General features: G+C 45.1%; 1 protein-coding gene across 1 annotated transcript in view; it reads right to left on the bottom strand.

Moving 5' to 3' along the window:
- Positions 1-288: 288 nt before the first annotated feature.
- The window catches only part of BDH1 (3-hydroxybutyrate dehydrogenase 1), a 17360-nt gene continuing 2449 nt past the window's right edge, over positions 289-15199 (bottom strand). The window contains exons 3-7 of the mRNA XM_080410128.1: positions 12510-12582; positions 10713-10823; positions 5244-5385; positions 3527-3679; positions 289-2133 (exon numbers count right to left, since the gene is read on the bottom strand). Of these exons, the coding sequence (XP_080266254.1) occupies positions 1664-2133; positions 3527-3679; positions 5244-5385; positions 10713-10823; positions 12510-12582 (949 nt within the window). The 3' untranslated portion in view covers positions 289-1663. The remainder of the gene's footprint in view (positions 2134-3526; positions 3680-5243; positions 5386-10712; positions 10824-12509; positions 12583-15199) is intronic.

Here is a 15199-nt window from a genome sequence, read left to right as displayed (position 1 = left end):
GAATAATCCATAATAATCCTTTGTAATCTGTGGGAGTCCAGTACAGATGCAGGTTTAAGAGCTGTGAATATGCAGAATCCAGTGGTTAGGCATATTTGTCACGAGAGGTACTCCTATAAAGTCCTCCGCTATCCAACATGGGCATGTAAGACCCAAGACTGCAAATCAGAGTCTGAATGCATTGTGTATAAACTAGGCATGAACCTCACCAAATTAAAAAACTCACCACTAAAGAATAGGAGCTTTTCACCTTAAATATATAAAAAATAAAGAAAGGGAGCCTCTGAATTTTGTTACCATTCACGTATACATTTATTAAGCCAAAGGAGTTTGATCACGTCACGGTATGTTACTAGAACACATGAGATCCCTTCTTTTTAACTTCACTAACAATGGTTATTTTAATTACTTTTTATTTTTGCCTTTCAAGCTTAAAAAAAGTAACTCCTTCTGCATTCCCTATGAAAGGCTCTTTTTTTTTTTTTTTCTTTTCTTTTCTTACAGTACAAAACAAATGTTTCTCAGACATGTAAACAACCATCACGGAAATTAAACTGCTCTTGAAGTTAACTTTATTGTTATGGACATTGTTAGATTTGTGTCGTTAGATGCATTTCAGCTCAGTGAATCCTTCAATGAAAGTTACTATTGTTATCATCACCTGCACCACAATTCTGCCTAGAGACCCTGGTCAGGGTTAAGGCCCTTCTGTGTAAGATGCCGTACAAATACTTCAGTGTAACTGAGGTCCCTGGTAAAAATAACATTCACTGATGTGACTATAACCCTCTTTGCTTCCCTCTACTCAGCAGTGATCCTCACAAATTATAGGAGCTGGAGTGAAACTCTTCTCCAAACTAAGTCTGGAGTTGATGTGCAATTACTGTGGAAGAGAAATGTTACTACAGGCCAATCCTGACGCCTGCAGTCCTGTGCGTAAAGCTGCTCACACTCATGGGAATGCTCATATGAATAAGAAATTCCTGTGGGAAAGGTCTGCAGGATTGAGTCCCTGGATCATTGAACTCCTTTGCAAGAAAGCATGCAAAAAAAGCAGACTGGTTCCTTTTCTCTAAGGTTTCATCAGCATAGTTCAAAGAGACAAAGGGACAGGGTCAGTTGCTCAGTTTCAGCATCTCAAGCATTTTGAGTTCTGATCCCCAAATCAAAATAGTTTCTGCTCTGGCTCGGGCTACTGTAACCAGGCCTAGAAAAGCCTGTTGGACGCTCTATCACGAGGAGGCAGCAGTTTGCTGTTACAGCATGGAGGGACTCTTATGGTGTGAAGGCTGCATCCTAGGCAGGAATTGTGAAGACTGTGCTCAGCCATCAGCAGAAATTATTCTGAAAACATTTCAGAGCAATTGTAGTTTAAATAATTATTATAACTGGTATTTGAGGTGAAAAAAACAAAAAAGGATTACATGAAATAAATAGCAAAGAATCAACGTTCCTGCGCAAACATAACGTATTCCTGCCCATGAGGCACCCCCTGCAGATTACTGCCCTTTAGGTTATGTCAGATGTTTAAATGAACCCTTTAGAGTTAAAATACAGTACTATGAATTGAGGTTAGAAAAATTTAAAAAGGACTAATGGGAAGTGTGTACGATGCTCTCTTTAAAACAAATTTCCCACCTGGGTAGCCTGGGAGTGTGAGGCCTCAATAAACATAGAGCCGATCTGAAATGGCAGCAGGCATGTGCGTCATGATCTGCATGCGCAGCCACCAGTAGTAATCCATGGGGTGGTAGCGGGTGTAGGGGGTCGTGGAGGTGAGCGCATGGGTGACACTTTCGATGACCGGCGAGGTATCTGTCGAGCCGCTGTTGCAGTACGTCTCCATCTTGCTGACCTGCTCATCAAAGTACTTCCTGCCATAGTCTTTGCGCACTATCTCAGGGAGCTCATCCCACATTTTGTCAGCTATGGCTTTGATTCGCTCGGGGCTGTACAAGTTGGTGGCAGCTATGAAGTTGCCAGGCTCCACGATGCTGACCATCACGCCCTGGGGCTGCATTTCATACCGCAGGCAGTCAGAGAAGGCTTCCACGCCAAACTTGGTGATGCAGTACGGTGACCGGGCAGGACTGCCCATCCGACCCATCATGCTGCTGATGTTCACCACACGACCTAGGCACAGGCCAGGCAAAGCACAGCTCAGCGGTGGCACCTCATCCAGAGCAGATACCTGACACGCACCACCCAACAGATTCCTGAACATGCAGCCGCCCGCCCACTGCACATCTGGAAGGGCTGCCTGGCAGATCTGCCAGTGGCTCACCTGAGCACCGCTGTCCTATGCAATGGCCTTCAGGTGGGAGAACAAGCCCATTGCTTGTGCTCCCCGGCTCATAATACCTGAAGGAACAGGCACATGGTGACACACAAAGCTCAGTGCTGCGGGAAACATGGAAGAGGCTGGACAGAGCCTGCATGGTGGGAAACAGGATTGCTCGGCAGCAATCAGGGCTGAGCCCAGACAAGAAGAAGCAGCAGCAAAGAAAGCCTCTAGCACCAAGGCTGAGCTTCTTTATTTGCAAGTCAAAGGCAGAAAATCCAGGAGCCCAATGGTGGCTTTTAGTGTCTGCCTCTTGAAAGGGAACAGATTGCTCCTGTACCACTAAGGGGCAGAGCAGTCTAAGTGCACTGCACGCTTTTCTGTGTGACAGCTGGATTATAGCTCCAGGGACAGAGCTGGGGTCTTTCTGCTCTCCAGAAGCCATACATATTGGCTGGGGAGAATGCTGGTAAGAGAGTGGGGATGCTGCAGTCTAATCACAGGTTGCAGCTCTCTGCACTTTCTATCAGTGCTCACTGCCAAGTTGCATTAGAAAGAGCAACTCTGGCCACAGAAGTGGCTACCCTTACATGGTGGAAGAAATGCTCTCTGGGTCACACACAGCACAGAACAACATTGTTATCTCTGTGGATGCCTCAACAGTAAAAACCACTCTCATTTAGTCAGGTAGTTGGCCCCAGTACAGGAAAGCTTTTGCTCCTTTACGCCAAGACCTGTGCAAGCTCGAGGTCTGCATTCCTTTGCTGTACAAACCCCACCTCCTGTAAGTTACAAACTCCCGAAGTAACACAACACACGGCTGACAACTTCCCTGGAAGAAATATGTCATAGTACATGCTGCTGCCCACCCTGCCAGCACTGCCACAGCTGGTTTTTGTATAGAGTTAAAGATTGCTCCTGGCACTGGAATTTATGGTGAGCTGCAGCTTGTGAACAGGTAAAAGAAGGCACGACAGATTAGATCTTCAGTGGGATGCTGCAGGAGAAGGCAGTACAGATGGGAAAGAGAAATAATAACCGGTTTTCAGGACTGCTGCCTTGCTGTGTAACCCAGAGCAGTTAGGAAATCTGTCATTTGTGTGTATGCTGTGGGTCACATCCCGTCTGCAAAGGTATGAAGGTGGCCAATGGTGAGGAGAGAAGCACAACAGACCTTTTGGCCTCTAACAGAACAAGACACAGGGACCTGCTCCCGGGAGCGACAGTCAGGAGGAGATCACTCACCCTTTGACCTCCGGATGAGCGGGAGAAAAGCCTTGGTGGTTCGCACGGTCCCCCACAGGTTCACTTCAGCTACCTCCATGTAGGTGTCCATGCTGGTGAACTCTACTTCCCCAAATGTGGAGATCCCAGCATTGTTAACCAGCCCCCAGAGCCCTAGAAAACAAAATCAAGCAGAAAGCTTTCCCTCTGTGAGACTAATGAGAGCAGCTTGGAAAAGACCTTGCTGATACATTACTGAACCACACAACCTTTTCATTACAACTTGTAATGATGGAAGCCAGACAGAAGAGACTCCAGAGTGAACTTCAGTCTCCTGAGCAAATATAACCGCAGTCAGGGTCTGCCTGTACTGCCCAACACTGCAACCACAAAATACCATGAATAAGGCTTCCCGGGATGTTCTGAGCCAGCAGAGAACTTCAGCCTTGTCTAAGCTGTTCTCCTTCCCATTTTCTTTTTATCTGTTGTAATATTTTAAAAGAAGCGACATATAATCCCTAAATGCAAGTAATAAGAATAGGAGAGGCACTGTAAGAAACAAAAGAGTAATTCTTTCAAAGTACAGTCCCTTGTGTCGCCACAAGAACTAGAATGTCTGCAATGCTGACAATCGGGATGTGGGCACGGGTAGACACGGCTGGGCATTCATGCCACGGCCTCTCCCTTTTATTCTGCTGCCACCAAGATGGCAACAAGCAAAGCTACCAACTCATTTGGAAATGAAAAAGATAAAAAAGGAATTTGGAATTAAATGAATTCACTTTATACAATATTCTAATTGCACAGGAAACAGACTAAAAAACATCTGGGATGGCTTCGCTCTGCTGTTTAGAAAAATTCACTCTTATCTGTTGACTGACTTGTCCAGATCTGCATTCTCAGAAGTAGCCCAGAAAAGGCAACTTCATCCTGGCCTATGCTTGAGAATACAGGGCTAGAAAACTCAATTTATATAGAAGATCCTTACATAAAAATTATATATAAAGAAAAGTAAAAGAAATAGGTTTATGCAAAATCCAAAATAAAACATTACTGGTTGTTCTGCTTTTAAATAACCTTCATGTGCTGAAGTGTGGATGTTCTGAAGGGGAAAAATGTAGTTCACCAAAGGGTGGAAAAGTTTCAAGAGTGCATGAGCAACTGGGATTTTCACAGTACTGGAGCAGAATCTGCTGTCATCACCTCAGCAGCATGAGGTAGGCAGGCCAAGAAAGTCAGTTACAGCAACCCCCTGAACTCTAAAGTTGTATGGTAATATCTGCAATGGCATTAACGACACACTGCTGGCTTCGTGGGAAATCCTCTGGAAAACCTCTCCATTCCTTTGCCTTTTGAAAGCTTGGGGGAGACATTGCCATTGCTAATCCTCAATCCTCAGGGCAGGTTTTACAACATAAAGAGAGTCACAACCAACTTCAGGTCACAGGAATAAAGTGCTAATCCCAGGGCCTTGAACCACCCTGATTTCTGCTCATGTCCCTCTAGCAGGTAGCAGAGAAAAAAGCAGTTTTCTTTGTAGATGCCATCTTAAGTGGGAAGCTGCCTTCTGATACTGCACAACATTTAACAGGCCATTTGCTCTGCACTGCTGCTTCTCAAAGCTTTGTGGCCTTCAATCACATGCTCAGCTTTTGAAATATGCCCTGAAAAGGCTCTCAGAGCCCAGCTGAGGGAGCTTCTGCCACCGAAGTCCTTAGAAACTTCTGCATGCACCTACCTTTCTCTGGGTCCTCCAGGCTGTTATTCACGTGCTCCACTGCTCGGTCCACTTCTTTGCTGTCACAGACATTAAGCTGGACAGTTCTCATTCGATCACTGTTCATGTTGTCCAGATCCTTGGAGCCACCACCTCCCGTGTCCTGGAGGGAAAGGAAAGCACTGGTTTGAATCCAGCCAAAGAACTTGTTTAGAATGTCAAATGCATAGCAACCATCAAATCAAGCAAAACAGAGTGCACAGGGCAGTCACAGAATAATCAGGACAGTCCTGCAGTTCTAAGAGGAAGAGGAACAGACAGGGCTGCTCCTGCAGAACACCATTCCTTGAGCATCTCCATCTGACTACGAGACCTGCCGCTGACTCAGCTGGTACAAACTGCTTCAGCCACCAAGAAAGCAGCCAGAGCTGGATCTGCCCCAGCAAGGCAACCCCTGCCCAGTACAAGCTCCTGAGATGAAGCTATGCCCCACTGCCACAGTGGTGGGAATGTGCTGCCATCCTCACTTTGGCTTGCGTATGTGGCACAGCAAATAGCTTGGTGGAGGTACGGTATAGAACAGCCGGTGAGTGGCTGCACATGTATGTTGCACGTTTCTCAGTCACACTGCCAGCTCTGGGAGTGACGGTCCTAGAGGAGGGACTACCTGCCTACTGCTCTCTCCCTTCAGCTGATCAATACACACAGCTCCCACTGCATGGAAACCTACCTTCTGCCTCCAAGGGACTCCTACAGAGTCCCATCAAGTGCCTGTCCACCTTGCCTGCTATCAATTCTGCCCAGCTTCTTTTCCAGCATCTTGCTCTCTTCTCTGCCTCGCCCCATGAGATTCTTCTCTCTCCCATTTTCTATTTCTTCTCCTTTTTTTCCACCTCAGAACAAGATTCCCCCAGTATATACACACCCACTCACATCCCATCCGGTTAACTGCAGCAAACCCCTGAGACACCTTTCACATGGGCCAGATGCTGTGAACAAGGCTGCCATGCCCAGAGCTAGTCCCATCACAGCCAGGGAGCCTGGCTATGGTGCTTCCATGACACAGACATGGGACATTACTGTGAGTTTGGGATCACGCCTGAACTGCTGCCATGGTTGTAAGCTACTGGACTGTGCTCGCCACTCCAGGGTACTTTTGTAGAGGACGGTGAGGTCTAGCTCTGAAAAATCACCTTTGGGGAAGGTGTAAGAAACCTTCTACTGTAAGAAACTTCCTCTGTCCCCTCAACATCATCCCTCACTGGAAGTCTTTTACCCCCCGTTAACAGGCTAGACACGGACCGTGTCCCACGGGATCATCTGACGGCTGCTCAGCTCTTCTCTCCCCACCACACAACCCTCCAGGTAGCTCCACTTACTGTGTCAGCATCAGCTGGCAAAAACTGGAGTGCTCTTCACTCCTGGCAGATGAGGCTTTTTTGAACACACACACTTTTTTTCCTCTGACCTGGAACAGGCCAGTTCTTCACAGCAGGGCTGTTTCCTGACTGCTGAATGACATTAGATTGTCCTAAACACCTCAAGCCACAGGTGCTCCCCGTCAGAGACTGCCAGCAGTCAGTTGTCAACAAGATGATGTTCATCTCTGCAGTCTGAACCGAGGCTGCTCATTTGCCCCCCTGAGCAAGAATTCCCTTCAGACACCATGCTTTAGAGACCGCATGAGGGTACCCATACGTCCCCATCTTTGTGCCACTTGTCTTCCAAAAAAACCTCCTCCTGGCTCTTCTCATTCCCGGGCTTATCCACTGCACTTACAGACAGCTCACTAACTTAAGTACCTGATGCCTGCTCTGTCTTCTTTTCCACCCTTCCTTATTCCACCCACAGACTGTTAATACCAGTTAGTGCCTGTCCTAAAGAGAAGGCATCTACTGCACTCTCTTCACACGGAAGCATGCTGCATACAAAGTGGAGCAGTTAAAAGTCCCATGCATAGCTTAGTGGTGTTTGGTTTTATGGCGATTGAAAATAAAAGTTCTGTGCTAAGTTTCCTGCTCACTCAAAAGCACTGTGGTGCCACAGGCAGTGTGCATGGCAAAGCACTGAATGCCAACAGGGAATCAGCAAATGCAAGCATGCAAGTCCCTTGAAAACAGCAGATATAGCTAATGGGAAGAGGAAGAACAATAAAGCCAAGGAGCTTCCTTCCCTGACCCCAGGTCTGCAAGGTGCTAAAAAAAAATCTCTGGGCCGCAGCAACACACCAGCCTCAGAGGCCCCATAAGCTCTACTGGGACCATCACAGCATCCACTTCTTCCTCCCTTACGCGGTTGGCTCAGCAAGTCAACATCCCTCCTGGCCTCCCAGCCACGTGCAGCTAGCTGAGAGCTTGGACAGGGACCCTTGGGGCTGGGATCCTGGCCAAGTGTTGGACTCGAGGCATTAACCCGGACCCACAGGGTCATTCCCTTGGCTCTTCAGAAAAGGCAGATGGGTGTACTTAAGTCAGGCACCTTAGGATTGTGTCATGCTCTCGTGGCACAGGACGCTGCCTGTCCCACAACCCCCAGGCCCATACGCAGCAATGGAAGGACCTTCTCAAGCTACACCCCAGGGTCCACTATCCCCACGGCAAGAGGATAAGAGGACCCAACTACTGCATACTGAAAAAGCACACCACTGCCTCATCTTCCGCTTTCCATGGTTGTCCTCTGGGGCTCATGTGCTTCAGCTTATATCTTTATCAGTGTGCCCCTGAAGTGCTACATAACACCCTGTGGCTCTGAGCGCTCTTGTTAAGCAATCTGTACAGTATTAGCTTTGCATTGATGCCAAGCAGTCAGCCACATTTGAGTCCAAAAACTGAAAGAAAATGCATTTCACTTAATTACGTATTTTTGGCTATTTAAATATCCAAAATAATTTTCACCAGTTAGACGTATTTGTTTTGTTCTCTACTACAAAAAAATCAAAATGCAATTCATACAATTAAGGCCTACAGTAACTGACCTGCATGCTGGCTTGCTCAGATAACCTCTGCCTTCTCATCCCCCTGCCAACCACAACAGGCCTAAGCACACAAAGCAAAGCAAACAGGGGTTCCACGACACTCCTGACAGCCGTGACAAGCATCACATATGTCTGCTGGTAACGGATACTGATGGAAAAATACCTTCTTCATCTTGTGTCAGCTGGCTCCTCCAGCTATTAACCAGAGAGATAAAAATAAGACAGCTGCAGCGTGATCGTTCACCGGATCCAGTCTACTGCTGTCTTTTGGCAATGAAGCATCAACACAACTCTCACATGAATATATTTGCCAGTGAAAATGTTAGGATGAAACTGTGAAACAGCACACTGTTAGCACAGAACCATCCTTGGGCTCTCCTCAGCTGTGACTCTAAGCACCTCTCAGGTTTCCTTCAGTAAAAATACAATCAGGCGCTCAGGATCTGGCCACTCTAGGAAACTTTTCCTGATGAGGAGTCAGCACTGCACACACTTTTAATCTGCATTAAGGATGTAATGTTCCTAAGAACAGTGTATATCCTGAGGTCACAATGGCTCCCCAAGCTGGAGTATCATTCCGATGTGCAGGTGTGCTGTGAAAAACAGTCGCATGAAAATAACACGCAAGTTTCATAGTCATTTCGTCTCTGTCAGGGCTAGGTCAAACATACCCAAGCTAAAGATGATACTTCTTATTTCTGCCTCCACTTCTACCTAGCATCTAAAAACACACCAGGCTTTTTCTGCCCCTAAAATCAGTACAGCAATAAGTACACTCTGAGCAGAATTCCGATTATGGTTTTGCTAGTGAAACCTGTGGCACAATGAAAAACCAGCTCAGTCTTCTGGACTTGTTTTAGTTCTACAAAGCAGTTCTGCATAAAGTATATGGCCTGAAGACACATCAGCCAACCTGTTAACTAAGGAGCTTTGGCATTTTATGGTGGTTTTGTGATGACAACAGCTGTTACCAGTCTTGCCAGTGTCACACAGATTTGGGAACATGGGATGTGAGTTCAGCTAAAGAACTAGTATTTAATTACACAGTTATATAGCAAAGCTTTCTGCTGATTTTTTGGCAAGAAAATAAATATTGATGAAAGCCTAAAAGTCTTGGCATGTTGCTGCATGTCAGTTTATGCTAAAATTGTCAGAGGCCAAGATTTTGCACTAAGATGCATTCAGTAGAATGAGTACTGAAGACATCAAAATGGAAGGGAGGTTTCAGTGACAGTTAAAGACATGTTTACTGAAAATCAGGTCTTTCTGGCAGCTCAGACAGAGGAAGTGAAACCCAGAGGTAACTTCGCAGCTCTGAAATTTTTTGTTCCTGTCAACACAGAGACAGGCTATTATTCTAAACAGTGTTTTTTAAGTCTGCAGCATTCTTATATTCTCTAATGTTGATCTTCAGTTACAAAAGCTGAGTAGAAACATCTGCCAAAAAAGTACTCATCTACCCTCTCTTGACACCTTCTGAAAAGCAGCAGTTTGTGTCTTGTTCTGCTGTGAAGCCTGTAGAGGGAGCCCAGGTTAACAAAAAAACCCTTGATCCAAAGCTGAAACCACAACGGACAGAGTTAGCGAAACACAAACTTCTCTCTTGAAAAAAAAAAGCAGCAGAAAGAAACTAATAATTTAAGCAAAACTTCATCATAATGGAAAAATTGATAGCAGAACGAGTATTGATAACGTTAAAAAACACCTGGCAAATTCTCTTTAAATAATATAACTATGCAAGATGCATTTATGCATCTTGATGAGTGAGCTAAAAGATAAGGATCAAAGTAAGTGACCCATCCCAGGATATCCCAAGAAGTTTCTGTTGTTTCTGTTGGGAAATGGCCACGCAGTTAAGAAAACGCAACGCTTCATAAAGAGAGAGAAGCTAAAGCCCTCTCCTATTCTCCGTGGCCAGGCATCTCTGCTGTACAGAACGCCCCTGGAGAGTGCACCAAGACTGCATCACTAGGCTATTTGTGGCCTGATTCTGCTCGTATTCGCACTAGGGGAGCTCTTACCACCTTCACAGCAGTTTCAGAAGACCCTCAATACACACTGAGGCATGGCTATACTCATAAATATAGAAAAATACACTCCTACCACATGCTATAAAAATCACTGGTAGCTTGCTGTATGTCACAATTAATCAAAATAAACCTTGCATAAATATGTACAGTCTAAGAGCAGGGCCAGAGGTCCAGACTCAACCTGATCCCAAAATTTGCTTATGAATAAGCATATAAAATTAGATTTGGGTTCCAGTCCATCAGATATGGAACAAACCACAACATTATGATGCAGATAAGAACCTGCCTAGATACCATTTAGTGCTGGTTCTGGTCTAGACCAGGTTATGTTCTATAAAATTCAAGAACACGTGTCTTTCCCTTTGGGCTACCAACCGCCTTCCCACTCCTCGGCAGAAAGGTGTGCAAAGTAAAGAAGGAAGACTGGATTTGCTACATGTCTGCACACGTGCCACAGGTGAAGAATAGAGTTTTTGTTTTCCCTACCTTTTGCAGGCAGCCAGCATAAACAACGAAGCCTTTGGCATGCAGGTGCTTGGCCAAGGCAAATCCAAACCCTGAGTCACAACCTGTTATAAGCACAGCTCTGCTGCCAATCTGCAAAACAAAACAGAACAAAATGCACTGAAATAGAGTATTTGAAATCAGTGATTTGCAGTGCACAGAACAAAACCATGTCCTTGGCCGGGAGCAGCCCGTTCCAGGGACGTTCTGTACGCTCGTTGCCAGCTACTGCCACCCAGTGCCTCCTGAAGACAAGAAATGAAGGTTTCATACAGAGTTCACTCCAGTGAGGCAGGATCACTGTCCTCCCAGCACAAAGAGAAGTTCAGCACCTCAGGCAACAAGCTCCCAAGGAAAAGTGACCAATCAAACCACCATTATCCAGCAGTTCACATAAATCCTAAAATCTGAAAATACATCAGACAGTTCCCAAGACATTTTTTCCTTTCAGTAGGAACTGTTCCTACGTAAAGGAATGAAGGCAGTGGGTTGATTAGCATTGATAATGTGCAGCTGTGGCCTCGCCTCAGAGGCAGTGGGTTGATTGACATGGATGATGTGCAGCTGTAGCTCGTTCTGCTAAGTAGTTAAATAGCCCTGAGGACTGGGGGAGAGGAAGAGTGGTGTGGTCTGGTCTCTGGAGGAAGGTGGTCCAGCACAGACAGTAGAATCTGACCAACGGTAAAGCCTTATTGCAGCCTACTGGTTTGTTTGTGTTGCAACACTCCTATATGTTCAAAGCAGACAGGAGAACATGATGAAGATCGTCTGATTGAAGAAAGGATATGGGACAACCTCACTGACTGCTTGCTCATCTTTCTCTCTAGCACATAAACCCTCCAGTACCAAGTTTTAAAAGCTAAGCAGAATTAAGTGGGCTTAATATTTGAAATTAAGACCAGTTGGTCATCAGTCTTTGTTTTTTGCTTGTCTTATTTTTCCAGCTTACAACTTAAATAGAAGTATACCTACTTCCTTCTTCAAACCCCTTCTTCTAACCCAAACACAGGCAGCAGTTAAGTGACATGTTTAAAAACTGCCTGGTGTATCAAACAGTCCAGCAGCAACAAGTACAGATGCAGCAGGGTGCTGCTGTGGGTGGGATTAGGTAATTACTTACAATTCATTCCAACTTATCTGACAAACTAGAAATCTGGTTTTCTCCAGCATACACAGGGACTGATCAGGGTCACACTGGAAGCCCAGCAGCAATGCAAGGGCCATATCTAAATTACTCTGAGATGCTGTCCTAGGGTTACAGAGCTAGATATACATGCTCTAGTACTGTCACAGTGCTGAGTTCTGTGCCACAAGACAGACAAGAGGGCAAAACATCCATCTTCCCTTTGCCTGGCACCTTTCCTAGCCAGCTAGCACCTTCAAGCAGAGGGCTGTTAAAGAGGACTACTCTCCAGATCAAGAGATGAGGACTTATGGTTTATTTACATCTCTTTACACAACCATACTCCACACAAGAGTGCTTTATTAAGATTTTGTCATGCAAATTCCCTCCACCCTAAGGTGGAAGATTTCATCTGCTGTGTGAGTTCCAAAAATAGAAAAAACCCAGTAGTCTGATTGTTTATTTCCATCCTTAGCAGCATGTACTGTGCTACGTCAATGGAAGCTCTATGCTAGGAAAGAATGTGGAGTATGTTCGAGAGGTCCAGCTCAGAGTCTTTCTGGCAAACTGGAAAGACAAATTTGGTCACCAGGCTTCATGGATTTTAAAACCCCAGCTTAGCAGAAATAGTTCCTGGAAGTCACAATCACACTCACCTGATCAACTTCACTTGCATAAGAGCGGCTGCCATATGGGGACAAGAGAGGGAAGCAAAACCTTTGCACTGGCCTGTTAAAAAAAAAAAAACCAAACAGAAAAATCAGGCATGGAATAACTTATCCATATCCTGGTGCTGCAGCACACACATGAAAATTACACATCACTTAATGTAGTGTTGCCTATGTACATGATGTAGATTGTCAATTGAGATGACAGAATCCAGTCTACAGTTCTCCTAAGTCTGAGCCTATGTGTTTCCTACAGTATGAAACATTTGTTTCTCTGAAGACCTTAGTGCTATTTCCAGCTGCAGAAGCTGTCTGGATATTACCAAGAATTCTAAAATAGCTCCTGGTCTGGCATAGAGCTCCCTCCACCCACAAGTGGTGGTATACACTTGTACAGGCAGTATGGTGTTTCTATTTCCAACAGCAACAACACTCTCACTTAAGAGTCGCACATAGCTGGGGTATGGGAAGTTATTCTTTTGTCTGATGAAAGTATTCTGCTGTGGCATTGTCTCTGATACCCAGCCTCAGGTTGAATTTGCTTGGGTCTGTCTCAGTGCTTTTACACACAGCTCCACCTTTCCATCATCTTGGGTGACACTTCTTACTCTGCAGTGTCTATCCACTAGATACTCATAGATTCTATATCCGCCCTTTGCAACTGTTTGAGACACTGTGTCTTTGAGCAATACCTGCCATGCACATCTGAAGCTCCTTGGCATAGTATGTCTGACTCCCAGGAAGGTAAACCTTATGGTTTATGTAAACGCTTATTTAAGTGCTTACAAAGACAGACCACAGCAAAGCAACAATGCCTTCCAGGGAGCGAGATTCTATTTAGAAAAGCTATGCTACCAGTAGCATCATGCTGTCTTAGGTCTTGTCATCATTCACAAAGACTGGGCCTAGACAACACACCAGTGCGACCTTAGGACCCTAGCCTCTGGCCTTGACAGCCACCTCCTGGACTATATCAGCTTTTTCATTTTTGCTTTGGGCATTTTTTTTTGCATTGCCCTCCCAGAGCCTTCTGGCCTTCCCCTACCCTTTGCCTCCTCTAACAACATCTATCCTTCAGCACAGCTTATCTTCCAGGCTGCTCTTCTAAGTGAATTTGCATAATCATTCACAATTATCTCCTGCTCAGACATCCCAGGCACTCCCAGGGTGACCTGTGCTACACTGAACAGCAATCTGCAGACACTCTGGCCTCTGAGTCTTGGGAAAACAAGGCTAAAAAAAGGGTCTGCTAGGGCAGAGGCTTTCAACCAGATGGAAAAGGAGCAGATTTATATTCAGCTAACAGTATCCACTCACCTTCCTGCAACAGTTCAGCTCTTTTTCTAACTTTGAGTGTCACAAGCCCAATCTGCTCCTGAAATAGCTGCTAATTTAACTGCTGCAAAAGTCAGTCCGCAGGAAAAGTCTGTGTTAACACCACTGACCTGCAACCCTGGCTTGGAACTTTTACCTCAACAATAAGCTTCTTAGTGTGCCGCACAGTGCCCAGAAATGTTCATAACATTTTTTAGCTGCAAGAACTTGGGTTTTATTTTTCAGTGTCATATCTGGTCATGTTATTTCACTGCAGAACAGATTTGCTGCACTCCACTCACAATAACCTCTACAGAATAAGTACTTGACATTCTACCTACCTTGACCTGAAGGCAAGGGCATAAAATAGATGCTGGCTGCTGATCAGCAGGAATGCCATCAGAGGAAACAGCTACGAAGTGTATGCGATGTTAGCCCCTGCCCGGTACACTAATGTACCACAAGCCACTTTTGTCATTCTGCATGACTGAATTCTAGAGACCGCAACTGAGACTTTTTAAATGCACAAATGGTCCTTGAACTGAATCTGTGCTTATAAGCATGCATTTGGTTTTGTTCAGTTACACCAGAAAAGGCAGTCCTCAGCTTGAAGAACCAAGTATATAAATGCTACTTCAATGCATTCAGATACTGGTATAGTGACAACACTGTCTTTCAGATGAACAGTTGGATTTCCATTCAAGGTTTAGCAGCTTGTGGGTGCTTCAAAAAATACAACACATTCTTGCGCAGAGTACAAGATGCACAAAGCACAAACACACAAAACAAAAGAAGAAAAAAAAGAATATGTTGAATTTTTTTTTCTTAAGTTAATAAATAAATCATTTGTATACTTAAGGCCATAGCAGATTCCTGCCAGTGCAGCTCTGGTGTTCTCCTGGTTTTGGCAGGGATGGAGTTAATTTTCTTCCTAGTAGCTGGTACAGTGCTGTGGTTTTGGATTTACTGTGAGAATATGTTAATAGCAACAGCTAAAACATCAGTGCATTAAGTAGGGCTTACTTGAAGTCAAGGACTTTTCAGTTTCCCATGCTCTGCCAACAAGGAAGGTGCACAAGAAGCCAGGAGGGAGCAGAGCCAGGACAGCTGACCTGAACTAGCCAGAGGGATATTCCATACCATAGAATGTCATGCTCAGCGTATAAACCAGGGGGAGTTGGCTGGGAGGGGCTGATCGCTGCTCAGGGACTGGCTGGGCATCAGTCGGTGGTAAGCAAATGTATTGTGCATCACTTGTCTTTCTTGGGTTTTATTTCTCTCTTTGTTGTCTCCCTTTTCATTATGATTATGTTTTATTATTATTGTTATTATTATTTCCATTATTAAACTGTTCTCATCTCAAC

Source organism: Falco punctatus (assembly GCF_963210335.1).
Source record: "Falco punctatus genome assembly, chromosome: 13".
Lineage (NCBI taxonomy): Eukaryota > Metazoa > Chordata > Aves > Falconiformes > Falconidae > Falco > Falco punctatus.
This window is presented reverse-complemented; position numbering and strand designations above follow the sequence as displayed.